Source organism: Etheostoma cragini, chromosome 8, assembly GCF_013103735.1.
Source record: "Etheostoma cragini isolate CJK2018 chromosome 8, CSU_Ecrag_1.0, whole genome shotgun sequence".
NCBI lineage: Eukaryota > Metazoa > Chordata > Actinopteri > Perciformes > Percidae > Etheostoma > Etheostoma cragini.
The window spans coordinates 27,120,974-27,135,337 of NC_048414.1; the positions used below are offsets into that span (position 1 = coordinate 27,120,974).

At 41.7% G+C, this 14,364-nt stretch overlaps 1 protein-coding gene and 1 long non-coding RNA gene across 2 annotated transcripts in view; both read right to left on the reverse strand.

The window, feature by feature from the left end:
• Positions 1–1,540: 1,540 nt before the first annotated feature.
• Positions 1,541–2,215, reverse strand: LOC117949170. The gene is made up of 2 exons (XR_004657638.1): positions 2,164–2,215; positions 1,541–2,086 (listed from the first exon to the last, which is right to left on the reverse strand). It is a non-coding gene; the product is annotated as an uncharacterized LOC117949170 (long non-coding RNA).
• A 17-nt stretch (positions 2,216–2,232) lies between these two features.
• mrpl23 (mitochondrial ribosomal protein L23) overlaps positions 2,233–14,364 on the reverse strand; it is a 40,451-nt gene continuing 28,319 nt past the window's right edge. The window contains exon 5 of the mRNA XM_034879218.1: positions 2,233–2,587. Within this exon, the coding sequence (XP_034735109.1) occupies positions 2,423–2,587 (165 nt within the window). The 3' untranslated portion in view covers positions 2,233–2,422. The remainder of the gene's footprint in view (positions 2,588–14,364) is intronic.

Consider the following 14,364-nt stretch of genomic DNA (forward strand, 5'->3'; position numbering starts at 1 on the left):
CCCCCCAACTTATAAACTGATTATGTCCCCAATTTATGGAATTTGATTTAGCTTTTATCCCACCTGAGGTTTTTAATGTAAATGTTGAGGGTTTTTTTTGCCACTGTCGCACTAAATGCTTGGTCTTGGGGGAATTGTTGGATCTTTGTAAGTTATATTATATCTGTAAAAAATTCTTAAGATAACTCTTGTTATGATTTGATACTATACATAAAGTTCAACTAAACTGAAAGAGAAACAACCATTCGTTTTATTCAGATCCAAACACTACGCAATTTTGGCAGGTCTTGCACAGATGTTATCTGTAGCTCATTTAACAGTGATATTGATTAGAATAACATGCTAGATTAGATTTTTCAGTAAAAATATGTAAAATATATATATATAATGTCACATTGGGTGTCTCAATCTGTCTGCGGCTTCTTTAAACCGTCGGATGTTTTTATTTTTATTAGTTGTTGTCTATAAAGAGCTAAAATGACAGAGATATTTATCTGCGTGAGCAAGACATGAGCTCATTAACCACACGTCTCTCAAAGTCTGTCTGTGAACTAGCAGTATCCATTGTTTCCAAAATGTAACATTAATATAACATAATCCCCTGTGTCAGCAGGCCGTAGAGGTCTCATATATAATTTTTTGTTTTAAGGTCCATACTATTCTACTAGAACATTTTAAAATGCTTTAATGTTCAGAAAATAGCTGCTGCATTCTCCCTGAAACTATACTGACTATACTTTCTACCTACATATAGCATAGTTGTGACATCTCAACCATGCGTTAGATTCTGAATACTGGCTGTGTGCATTAAGCCTTTTGATACTTTTACAGTATTTATATAGCACCTTGACCTGCTTTATAAATAAGACACTTCTTAAACAGAGTAATAGTATCAGCACCTCAAGGACCGTTTACAGTATGTATGCACAAGTGTGTGTACCTGACTTTAGAAGGCACAGGGTACCCCTGGTAAAAGAAACAAAAGGAGAGCAGGGACAGATTGTTGCTTGGCAAACACCAGAACTTAATTTCTCAACTTTCACGTGGGGTCAGTTCAGGCGAGGAGGAGAGCAAGAACAGGAATTTGGTTCTCTGTTCTCTCTCTATTTAGTCTCTCTGTTGGTTAAGCAGCTGTTTCTCTGGAGGTCCGGACTGGGAAACGGAGAGAGAGAATGAAGAAAATAAAAAGCGAGAGTGAGGCAGACAGAAAAGAAATTGAGTGGCTGTGTAACGGGAGGCTTGTTTTGTTCCAAATCAGATTGCTTTATAGCAATGCAGGGGGGGAGCGGTTCCAGGCAGCAGACAATGGGCCAACAGGATCAATATTGACATTCTCCTTAGTAATAGCTGAGTTGGCTGGGTAAGGTCAGGGACTGGACCTCTGTACTAGCCAGCCAGCATTAGTGGTCACGGCTGGGGGACACTTACTGCAACCTTGGACTCTCAGCATAATGGAGGGTCTGAGCGAGCCCAGGAGAGGACCCTCCCCTTAATGGGCCTTATTATGAGGCGAGGAGAATACAAGAAAAAGTTAGCAGAGCACTTTTGATGACCGTTTATTAGTTCTTATTCCAACAGCACTTACAATAAGACAGATTCACTGGCAAGTCCCGCACGCTAGGCAAACACAAACAAACACCGGGTACAATCTTTTCTCAGTTATGGCAAGACGTGTTACCACAAAATAATAAAACACTTCAGCAAATTCCATGTTGTTGCTTTGCTGAAACAACATCTCAATTTATGTTTACCTAAAGTGGTCAATTAATCCAAGGCAAGCCTATAAAAGAGGAAAGGATGTGGGTTGTCCAGGTAGTCGGATCCAACTGGCTGAGAGTCAGAGCAACTAGGGATGCCACAATATACCCTTCTCCAGTGGCTGAGGAAGAGGAGGGGAGGGGAGGGGCAAGGAGAAAAAGGGACAGCAGAGGGGACAGGCGAGAAGGAAAGGAAACTCCTGAGGAAGGATTCAAAGGAGGAAGAGGTGCAGAGGTACTGGTGCCAAAGAGGAGGGGTAAAAGGAGAAAGAGGTGGAACAGGAAGTGTGGGAGGAGGAAGGAGAGGAGGTCATCTGAGGTGATGGAGACTCTGCACGGTGGACTGGTTTCCTGAAAGAGCCGCTCTCCTCCTCCTGTGATTCTGTTCTGGCTTGGGTTATTGGACTCTAGCTGCGCAAACTCACTCTCTCTCTCTTTCACAACACACACACACACACACACACACACAAAAGCACTCGCGTAGACACACACAAACCAAACACATGTTGCCAGTCTCCCACACACATTCTGCTTTACTAGTAAGTATTTCTTACAGAAATAGAAGTGACATCACAACAGTTGCGTTGTAAATCAGTGCATCATGCTCCCAATGAAACACCTACGCCACACCATATGAGCACAGAGGTCCCGGTCAGTGGGCTGTCTTAGAGTCCGAACCACTCCGTGACCCCTCCTCTCCTGGGGTCGAGTTTCTGCCTCTGCCTTTCGTCCTCCATGAACTTCTCCTGCATCTCTTCCATGGAGCCCTCCGCCGGCATCCGCTCCTTTTCGGGGAAGATGTCAGGGAAGGTGAACGTCTGGCCCTGGGACTGGGATGCAAAAAAAGAGAACAACATAGGCTAAGAAAGCATCATGTCAATACCTAGTAATAAGAGGAATTTGTTTATTTTCTACTTAAAATCCTTTCACAAACTGCAGTGTCTAACTGCATTTCCCTTTTCTTTGCAGAGAGAAGCGAGATGCTGATTTGGAATTCAGGACAAGGTTTCTCCCTCTATATTCCTCTTCCAGTTACACAAAAGCTCTCTTTCTCTCTGGCGTTCAATTTCTCTCAAACTCTCTCTCACATTTAATCTCTCATCTCTCTGGTCTTGATTTATTCAGAGGGAAAGGATGGTATCCATTATTTATTCCATACCAACCCATCTCTGGCCATGGCTAATGCATCGCTGGCCCAACCGTAATCTGTGAGGCCGCCGTAGAGTACAGTACAGCACACACACATGCATGCCTGCACGCCGACGCACAGAACACGTAACAGGTCAGTGGGTGCAGGCATGCACACATATCCATAGCCTATCCCTTCAGCCTCACCCGTGGACACCTGGCAACACAAATCTACTGTTATCAGTATCAGCTGGAGCCAAAACATCGCTGTCCTCAAATGACTGAACTTCATATGAAGCCGGTTCATAACTTTTGATGATGAAACACACTTCAATGTCATTTTTATCTCTGTGTTTGGATTTTTGTCTAAACTGCTAATCCTAACAAATGTTCCCAAAGTAAATAATGATCCCTAACATTGTAGTTTACACCAAACAACAGCTTGCAATGCATTATGACAAATAGTCAAATGTCCTTACGTGACTCAGACTTCTAAATTATTTTAAATGGAGGCAGACGACTATAAAATGAATTGCTTCCATGAACACAATTGTCAATCAACTATTCTGTTTAAAAATGTGAAATATTTTGTTTGGGGTCATTGTGTAGGCGTTAGGGAATGGTCTGGCTCTGATGTGAATGTTACTTTGTCTGTCTCCAACCCCCAAAATACCAAGAGAAACATGCATATAATTACCACATAGCATGGTTTAATTCCCAAAGGGTGAGACAACATGGAGCTCACTCAGCCGAAGATCCAGAGTGGAGCTGGCCTTGTCTAGTCCGTACCTTGGGTATCATTATTGTATGCTTAGGCTTGTGCATGTGTAAATGTGTGTGCTCAAGTGCACGTGTTTTGTTATGGGCTGTTACGACCAGGTAAGACCATAACAGCATCCGTAGTAAAACCCCAAAATAAAGACTAATAAGGACAGGATACACTTTTTAAAACACAAACAAGTTGCGAGATGCTCCGTACTTCCATAAATACATTACGCGTATACGCTCCAAAACAGACAACAGATCTTTTGACTTTGTCACCAGTTTTATGTGCATCCAACGTTTGTAGTGTTTGCTGCTGCCAGAGGACGCTGTTAATAGCGGAGGCTTTATGCCAAAATGACAGCATAGAATATGCCTCTAATAACACAAAGTTATGTGATGTGACGTAATGGGGAGAACATGCAAATGAGCTGCTGATCATGTGCCGGAGTCCCTTAAAGTAGATTAAAATACAACAAGAAATAGTTAAACAACGCAATGCTAATGCTGCAAAAAGTATTTTTAGTTTAAATTCCAATCTAGAATTTTGTAATATGTTGTTTAAAAAAAAAAAACAGCGAGTTTTTTTCTATAAAAGCTAGAAACAATGAGCCCTAATAAGCCACTGTCTATTTTCTTTTATTTGTAGGGGAGACCACAGGTCACCTTCCACGAGCATTTCTTAGTTACTGACTAATCCTAATTAGAGGATTTCAGGGGAAAACAAGACACCCTGGTGGGAGAGACCAGCTGGATCAGGAGGTCATTGCAATAAAATAATAACTACAACCCAGTCTTTATGTGTGTGAACTACAATCAAGCCTTATATGTCCAGCCTGACAATACTGGCGTGACCAGGCATCTAACGACAAACAGCCATCCATAACACAACTACTATGGAAAGTACTATTTTGGTATGATACTTAACACAGACTTGAATTCATGTTACTCTCTAAAACCTGGCCATTTGGGTCTCAGATACCAGCTTTGAGGAGCAGCTAGAGCAAAACATGCACAACCTTCAATCAAAAGAAAAACCACCCTGGTTTTGTGTTCCTGTCTTGCGGCAACGCCTGTATTGCAAACTGCAGGAGGCTTTCTAGTGAGTGCAGAAATGCAGGATGAGAGACAAGAGTGCAGACCCAGTGAGGAGGAGAGGGCTTAGTCAGACCCAAGCTGCCAAACAACAAAGAAGCACCTGGAAACCGACTGGCCTGCCAAGGTCCTCTGTGTCTCTCTGTACTCGTCCACACTGCCATCGAGGAACGCGTAATCCAGAACATAAATAGTGGTCCAGGCCAAGGGACGTTTGCTGCAGGAGAAGGAGAAGGAGGCAGCAGGGAGAAAGATGGGTGTAGACGATGTGACTGGAGGAAAGTAGGGGTAACTGAGGAAGGGGTCTACCACAGTGCTATAAACACCAGACCTGGCAACGGAGGGAAACAATGAAGCAGAGAGCCAAACAAGACTTCGCCTGACTTAAACCAAACCTTGTCGCATGGCAATTAATAGTTCTACGGCGCAGCACCGGACACCCTGTGTATACACATAGCGAAGATTAATACCGGCCTCAGAGAGCACGATTCACAAAAACAACAAAGCCCTGAGGTTGAAAATAACAAAGCGCTGCGACTCATTAAACAATGTGTCAGCAGTGAGAGAGTGCTGGCAGACAGCCTTCTTATTTTTGCTTGAAATATATACATCGCACCTAAGCAGAGGCAAATCCCACGTCCCCTCGGACTTTTTGTGCTCAGAACTACATGCTGTGTGTCTGTCTGCCTCTCTCTACTTGTGTAATTGTGTGTGAGAGAGAGGTGTAGAGTTTGTGTATGAGGGACTGAGGGCCTGGCCAAAAAGGACAAAAGTGGAGCGAGACGGTCAGGCATTATGCACAAGGGTTTTCTTTCTTTTACTTACTATGCATCTTACACGACAGATTGTAGGAGTGGATATGTTTCCTCGCTCTGCCGTCATCTTCACCGTGCTCCCAATTGAATCAATCTGCCTTTCAGGAATATTGGGACGAGGCCCAACACTGCTAGTGATGCTAACATGCTCCTCTTACGCACATAAACAACCCATTACACCCACCGTTTTCCTTTCAATGGGAAAAGGAGAAACATGGGGGGAACGGGGGGGGGGGGGGGGGGGGGGGGGGGGGGGGGGGGGGTGTTAAGGCAAAATGTTGTCATCGACTCACTACCAACCCATCCCACTTTCCCCATCTGTGTGTATGTGTATGTTTCCTTATTAAGCTCTAATTTAATGTCTTGCTCTGTTTCAGGAAGTGTGTATTTAGGTCTGCGCTGTGTCATGCGGGGACCACTGTCAAGACTTTTGACCAGTTGATTTGGGACATCTGTCAAATTAGGGACAGCTGGTGTGCCCGTATTATTTTCACAGCAGTTACATTCAGAAAATGGTTTGTGTGTATCTTGGTATGTGCTGCTTGCCTGTAGGGGTTGCCTTGAGGGCACAAATTCCTCCGTATCGGGTTTTCGCGACGTCGCCGATCCCCGCAAATTCTACCAGACCCAGTAACTCTGGTGGACCCGCGATTTTGACAACTCACTCTAACCTTTCCACAAATTTGATCAATACCCGGAGTTTCCAGCTACTTTAACCAATCCCAGTAGTCCCACGTGCTAAACTTTGCGACAGTTTGTAACCAAGCAGGGGGTAAGAACGGCTCTCTGCAGCAAGTGGGGCTGCTGAATTCCTCCTGCAACTGGCACACAAGCGTGCGCACGCACACACTCACGCACGCAGGAAAAACCAGAGATGACACGTACAGGATGACCTAAATTGAAGATAGCTAGGCTTGTTATTTTAAGTCTAATGATACATTTAAGTCCAATGAGTCCTTTATCAAACTGAATGAATGTGTGTCCCAGGCAAGGTTAGGAAATTAACCAACAACGTAGAGCTCAACATGCCACTGAAAACTATGTTTGAAATTAAAAAATTAATTAGTTTGAAATAAATTGTTAATTTATGTGTTAAATCCACCAGTCATTTTCATATTATACCAACATTTGCAGCATCCTGAGAAAACTGAGAAACGGAGAAAACTCAGCCCAGAGTAATTTTATTCTCCCCAAACCAAGTTCTATTTATTTTTTTAAGAACTATACCAAAAAAAAAAAAATCACAACTGTTTTTGCAACTTACTCTGTCTCCCACAAACATACAAAAAGACACAGTAACTTTGATCACTATTTTTTTTACAAAAGCTCCCGCAAAATCAGGCATTTCGAGCCGCAACAATCTCGAAAAGAAGGCTGCAAAATCCCGGAGGGACTGACAAATGTCCCTACACCAAACGTGGTTGTGTGTGTGTGTGTGCGTGCGTGCGTGCTTGTGTGGATACAACAGAGTCTTACACAAACACTAAGTAATCCTGTTTGCAGCCCAAGAGAGAAGGAGGGAAAGAGGAGAGTGAAAAGAGAGAAGACCAGGTGAGAGACCGAAAGACACACACATGGACAACTGTATTCTGATTGACCTTGGCTTTCCGATCTGTAGCATAAAGATATCTGTAATTTGGGGTGGGGGTATCCTGGTGTGTGTTTTTGTATAACAATTTCAAATTTAAGGGAAGAAAATAAAATAGCAGAATGTTGTAAAACTTGACAAATGTGTGTCCCAGCAACCTTGGAACGCATGTGAAATCAATACAGGGAAAATGTGAAGGGGGTGACTCTTTTATTATTCATAAGCTTAGATTTAAGTATGAAATATGAAAGCCAAAGTTGTTCTGGCGTCATGTGTTGAAATGTCTTTGATAAAAACAGGAAGGTGGCGGAACACAGTGCTTTTCCGACCTGGAGCAGAATAGAACATTATGGCACAGCAGGGAACTGGGGACACAAAAGGCTGATTCAACCTGCTGCTCGGAGAGTTAAAGCATACAGGACATGACTGGACCAGACTGGACCAGGACCAGACAACGCCATGTGACTGATCAGCACATCAGCATTTAAATGCCTCTGAATGGGCTGCACAGTAAGCACAGAGAAACAACTATGCTACAAATCTGACCTTTAATCAAAAACAAAAAAAAGAGGCTTTTGAAGATGATTGTAGTAAGTTTGACTTCATTTTCCAATTTCCTCAATCCACAGGACAGCCTCCATGGTATCCGATTTTATGTGCTCTGGAATGAAATCAGTTTGGAGCAACATTTTATTACTTTGAAGACTGTTTAACAGCCGTAAAACTACTCTTGAGGTCTAATGGTGACTTCCATTCAAATAATGTAGACGACTTAAAAATGGAATCCATCAGAACAAAACTTTCTAACCACCCTTTTACAACCTGAAATCAGCCTCTCTTTTGTACTCTCTCGAAACCTCAAGCACCTAGAGTTATTGTGGAGCTAAATAAGATGTGACTGAAGAGTGGGGGGCCGAGGGCTCTGACTTCATAAATGACGGCAACTGACCAAATTAAAGAACAGAGGAGCTCTAACCGCGGTCACAGAGACAGAAAAGTCCTTAAGTGGTCTGGAAATGTGAAACTCAGCCATTCACAGAAGGCAGTCAGACTGTCAGACAAACTACATATCCCTTTTATTGATGAGGGACAGTCCAGAAGGCATCAGAAGATAGAGCCATTCATAAAGCAGTCGAAACAAATCAACCAGATGTTGGCGGTTGCCATTAGAGTACGGCCAAATCCGGGCCGCACACTGGAACGGAGAAGTGTTGACGACGCGGTGAGAAATCTCATGAGGCTATGGCCCATGCGGCTGCGGTGGCAGTGTGGTGATGTGGTGGGGTAAACCCTGGCAAAGCTCAGAGACAACTTGAGTAGTAGTAGTAGTAGTAGTAGTAGTAGGTGTGTGTGTGTTGGCTGCAGCATGCATCATGCTCTTTTTTTGGCAACGCGTGCAGTTGTCCACATCGACACCTAAAGCTGTGAGTTGCTGATTATAAGAGCCACCATTTTGTTTCTGTTGGCCAGCAACGATTTGACCAGTTGGAGGATTTAGATGCCTTGCTCAAGGGCAATTTAACTTTGAGGGAGGAGCATTTACTACACTCTTTTCCAAACGGGCTTTAACAGCCACACACACACCCACACACACACAGACTGTGGCTTTTAAAGGTGTGATCACACCTTTGTTTTCTTTGGTCTTTACCACAGATGAAAACGTTGCACTTTTCTTTTCGGTTCATTTAAGTTCACACAGCCCAATTACAAGTGAACCGGGGCTTGTAAACGAAAATCAGATGGACTCACAAGCAGCTTTTTTATTGGACAGAGTTTTGGCAACCTGTCATCCTGCAAGGTTACACATTTTGGAAGCCAAGGAGTGTGTGTGTGTGTGTGTGTGTGTGTGTGTGTGTGTGTGTGGGGGGGGGGGGGGGGGGGGGGTGAGAAATTTGATTCCAGTTTCTTTAGTTGGTTGAACTAAGCATTGTGGACTTTCCTGCACTTTTTGCAATAATCTCTGGTCTTCATACCAGATACAAAGGAATTAGCTGACTACAGTGATCAGTACAGGCTGTGGTTTGCCCTTGGTTCACTTTGTTATACTAGCCTTTCCAAGCATGAGTAACTGCTGGCTATCCAATGTCAACATCCATCTCCTTGTACCAATAAAGTCATACGAAGAAAGGACCAAACAATGGACAACATGTTCATGAAATGTGTTTGGGGCTGTTTCTTTCAAACCAACAGAACTAAAAGGATGTTTTTCACAGCCCGTTGAAGAGGTCTTCCCTGACCCAGGAAAGTTTTTACCAAGACTTTTGGTATGTTTGGTGAAGTGCGAAAGCTTAGTACAGTCTAGGCTTGTGCCGATTGCCGATCAGGTCGCATATCGCCGATTGAAGTAATAATCGGTGAACATACTGTATGTTAACCCTCATGTTGTCCTTGGGTCAAACTGACCCGTTTTCCTATATCAATGTTCTTTTTCACTACCTAAAATAACATGATTGATTCCACACAACGCTCTTTAGCAAGTACAAGCTCTACTTTCATTCATTTTGGGGTGCCTTGTTCAATTTTATAGTATTTGAAAAAAAGATTGAAGTGGTTTTGAGTAAAAGTTGACATATTCCAGTCTGTAATTATCCATCAACATACATTTCTTAAATTTTAGTCTAAATAATTCCTAAATTTCTGTTTTTCTAACTCAAACATTAGGTATTTAAATATAATAAATATAAATATGTTTATTGACCATAAATTCCAAAAAATGACTGTAGAACTAAAGTTAATAAGTTAGTGTTACGTACTGTTGAAAACCTCATAAATAAGCAAACATTGAAAAAAGCGTCAAAAGTGTTGAAAAAAGGCACAAAAAAGCAATAAAAAGTTCAAAACAGTGATAGAAAACATCAACAAAAGTGCTGATTTTAACTAACTTACTTTTAGAACTAGAATATCTAGAATCTGCGCCCTACTGTTTCTTGTGGAGAGGTAAGTCTGCCCGCTGAGCCACGCTAATCAGTGAATTTTAAATCCTTAACGTTTATAACAAAGGACTTTGCATTCTTTTTTCCATGCATCTGACATCTAGTGGGATGTGCTTTTTTTGGACAATCACCCAGCCCCCCTGGCTTCTGGGCTGCTGCCAGGGGACTGGAGCTAACATTACATTAGGTCAGCCCGCACCCATTAACTTAACTGGGGGCTAAAATAAAGCAGTTAACGATCAAGTTTCCATGGTGCTGAGCTTTGCCTCCTATAACTACAGATAAAAACATAATTATCACATTAGGAAGCAGAGGAACAGCTAAACATTTGACACGCTGATCAACCGAGAGCTGGAGAGTGAGAGAAGCCACCGCTAACTGCTAAACTAAAGTAGCAAACAGAGTGATCACCGTGTAAATAACAGTGGGATTAGCTAGAAGAAGATCCCTATTAGTGCTTGAGTAGACTAGTGGAACCATGGGTTAAAATATAAAGTGGATAATTAGCTGCCGTAATGAAGAAAAGACAAAAATAACTGTCAAGGTACCGAAGCAAGACGCTATCAAAACAGAAGCAAGTCTGCTCGTCAGCCAATCAGAAGGCAGGACTGCCAAGCCGGTGTGGCCGGTTTCAATGATGGAAGCGAAAGCCATAAAGTATTTGCATACTATTCTATGTCCAGTTATGTGTTCAATGTAACATAACGCTGATCTCTTGTTAAGCCTGACCGATATTATCGGCGGATATTAGGCATTTCCCGATCTATAACGGATCGAAAAACGGACGGTCAACCATGTCATGAGTGTTGGCGTTGCATATTCTGTCCACAAGAGTACGCTCTACAACGTCCCTGTTGGAAACACTGATTTTGTTTTTGATATATATCTGCATATCAGATAAATAACCAAATATTTGTATCTTAAAAATCCTTTATCGGTTGGACTTTAATCTCTTCAAATGCTTGGATGATTTGAAAATATTAGAGATTGCCCAAGCCTAGTGCAGTCTTATAAGGTGGTCTTGCGTCATGTAAACTAACAAAACCCACTGTCACGGCTCTCCACTCAGAAAGGCTAAAAGACGGAAACCTAGGTTTGCACTTAAGTATTCAGGCCAAATCTGAAAATGCCTTAAAAAAACTACAGAGATCAACTTTATTAGTCACTCCAACACAGTCCCACTGTTGATCTTAGGTCAGATACCCACACCTACAGAGAATCCTGTGCTCATATTGTGGCACTCTACTATATAGTTTCTTAGGCCAATAGTGCATAATCTATGGGTGTTTTTAATCTGCAATCACAGAGAAGAAATTGTTCAAGAAAACTGGGAGAGGCAGGAAAGACGATTGGAAGAGGAGAAGAGATGATGACTAGCCTGATGACTGTAAACAGCTCCGGCTGCCAGGCCCCTGGGTGGGCCACAGATTTACTCTCACTTTATCTCAGTAAGTCAGTCAGTCAGTCAGTCAGACAGACAGACAGACACACACACACACACACACAGACATACGCGCACACAAGTGCACGCACACACACACACACACACACAACTCTGCCTTGTTATTCCTCCGTCCAGACCTTCTGGTGCAAAACCATTCCAGGAACAGAAAAGTGACAGAAGGGAAGCTGAAGGCATGTAGAGGGTCAATACCAAAAATATAGACAAAACTGGACTTGTTGTTCTCTCAGAGAAGCAGTGAGGTAAGAATGATTCAATAGCAAGATGAAAGATAAAACAATGAAAAAGTAAATTAAACAGTCCGGTTAGGAAGTCAAATTGTTGAGATGAAATGAGAGCCTGAAAAGCATTTAGCAAAGTAACAGCTGGGAGAAAGAGTAAAATCGCCCCGTCTCTGTAAAAGACATAAGTGGCAGTGAGAGGAGGAACACTAACCAATAGCATCCTGCTGTGGGTTTGTTTAGGGTCATGACCCAGGCCCTCCCTCCAATTACAGTGACATCTCCTCCGCAGCTCAGCAACAGCCAAATAACTCGGACAGCTTTGGCTTGCAGCAGTGTATGGTTGTGCGTGTTTCCATGTCATTCATATTAACGGCCTATGGTACACATGACGGAGACAAAACAATAATTTGGACAATGTTTAAAGAATATATTTTGTGTGCACTAGAACCCAACCGAAATATATATATAAAAATACAATGTGTATATATATTCTTTATATTGGTAATATTGAGCATTTCCAGATCTATCGCTATCGGCATTCATAATGAAGGATTTAAAAATATGTACAGTATATATATATATATATATATATATATATATATATATATAGGCCTATACATATATATATATATATATTTAAATATCGAATCATCAGAATCATTTATAATGACAAAAAAATGATTCTGTTCAATTCATATTAAAAAACGGACTATCGACCATGTTATGAGCGTTGGCGTTACATAGTTTGTCCACCAGAGGTCGCTCTACAATGTCTCTGTTGGAAACACTGATTATTATTTTTTTTTATTAATGTGTTTTTGTTTAAGGACTTTAAGTTTCATATCTTAAGTTTGTATTTTTACACATTTACCAGATCTTAAATATATTTTCATGTTCCTCTGTTCTGTTGTGACAATTAAACAAATTATTATCATATTATTTTATTGAGAACTCATAAATAACTACAAATAACTAATGTTAGGGAAATGTGTTTATCTTTTGTAATGCGTTTCTGTTTTTATTTTTTAAATAGACAGTATATCGGCCTATATATCCGCATATCGGATTTTAAAATAACCAAATATTTGTATCGGTATCAGCCTTAAAAATACTCTGTCAGGCTTTAGTGTGCATACATGTATATGTGTTCATGGGGAAATTAACTGCTTACTGTGTGGTTATTGATTCAGCTCTTAAATCGGAATTGGAGGTTTACTCCAACCCTCGGGGCTGGGGAAATAATCACTAACTCGCCTCTGACTGGCAGCTTCTTTATACTTTTACTGTGTATGTTCCGCCATAAGATTAGATTTTGTGTGCAAATATTGGAGTCTGCCTACACATGATCCACGGTAAAACCACTGTGCCCTGGCTGTTCCGTTGTTTTTCAATAAGGAGCGCGGTACCGCCCAACTTGGCGTAGCGGAGCGCTCAGGATTTGCCGCCAAGCGCTGTGTTCAAAGTTCAAATTATATCTACTTTGACCTTGTTGCCGCTGACCTTTCAAGGCACAACCAATTCCAGAAGCAATGATGACATATTCCTGCTCTGCGCTTTGCATCTCTGCTCTGCGCCCTACGTCGCGGTTTTACCGTGTGTAGGCGGCTTTAAGGGCCATTCTGCTAATAGATGTTTTTGCCTAACCACATTTAATTTACATTTTAACAATATGCTCAGCCAAAACCACACGTCGACCGAGACAAAGTTGCCTTTTGGGATTTTCCTTTTTTTTGTAGACGCCTTTTTGGTAACCACATTGCATTTACGGTGGCTGCTTCACAATGAAAGCAGTGTTTCACCAGTTTAATGCTTTTAATTTGAAGCAGTTAAAAAAAGGAAAAAGATGTTCCGTTTGCATTAGCATTAACTAAATACAGCTCTGCTTTGATGTAAAGACAGTCAACAGTAAACAGCAAGGCTGTTAACAATTGGACGAAATTGCATTGGATTACATGAATGCACTGTTATCCTGTGAATCCCTCATACTTAGGTAAATCCACCACGGACCACTACATTTTTTTAAATCTTACAATATAATTATGAAATAAGGAGATTGCATTAACTTGTGTCCACTTAAAGAAAAGAAATGATGTGTAGAAGGGAACATCCTAACCAGTTTCATGCACTGAATATTTCTAAAAAGTACTGCCATGGATTGGTATTGACACCTTATCTGAGTACAAAGTTAAATCAGATTTGGCTTTGTGATTTAATCCCTGTAACGGAAGTAAAGTCAGTTCATCTGACACTTTTATGATAATTATTAACAATTATGTTATGTGGTCATACAGTTAGAATAAGTACTTAGATGCATCAAGATGCAGAGAGACTCTTATGTAATTGTGTGGTACCCTAGAGATCCCCAGCCCTAGTTTGTACGTGCTTTGTGGGACAAAGAGTAGCAGTCTGGCAGGTGGGTGAACACCGGCTCTGAAAATACTTTAAGATCTTTTGCAGGGACCCTCTGACGTGCTCAGTGCAGAAAATCCAGTGATAGATACGCACATACTTCTGCCCAGAGACAAATCAAGGGTGTGAGTGAGAAAGTGTGTGTGTGTTTGTGTGTGTGTGTGTGTGTGTGTGTGTGTGTGTGTGTGTGT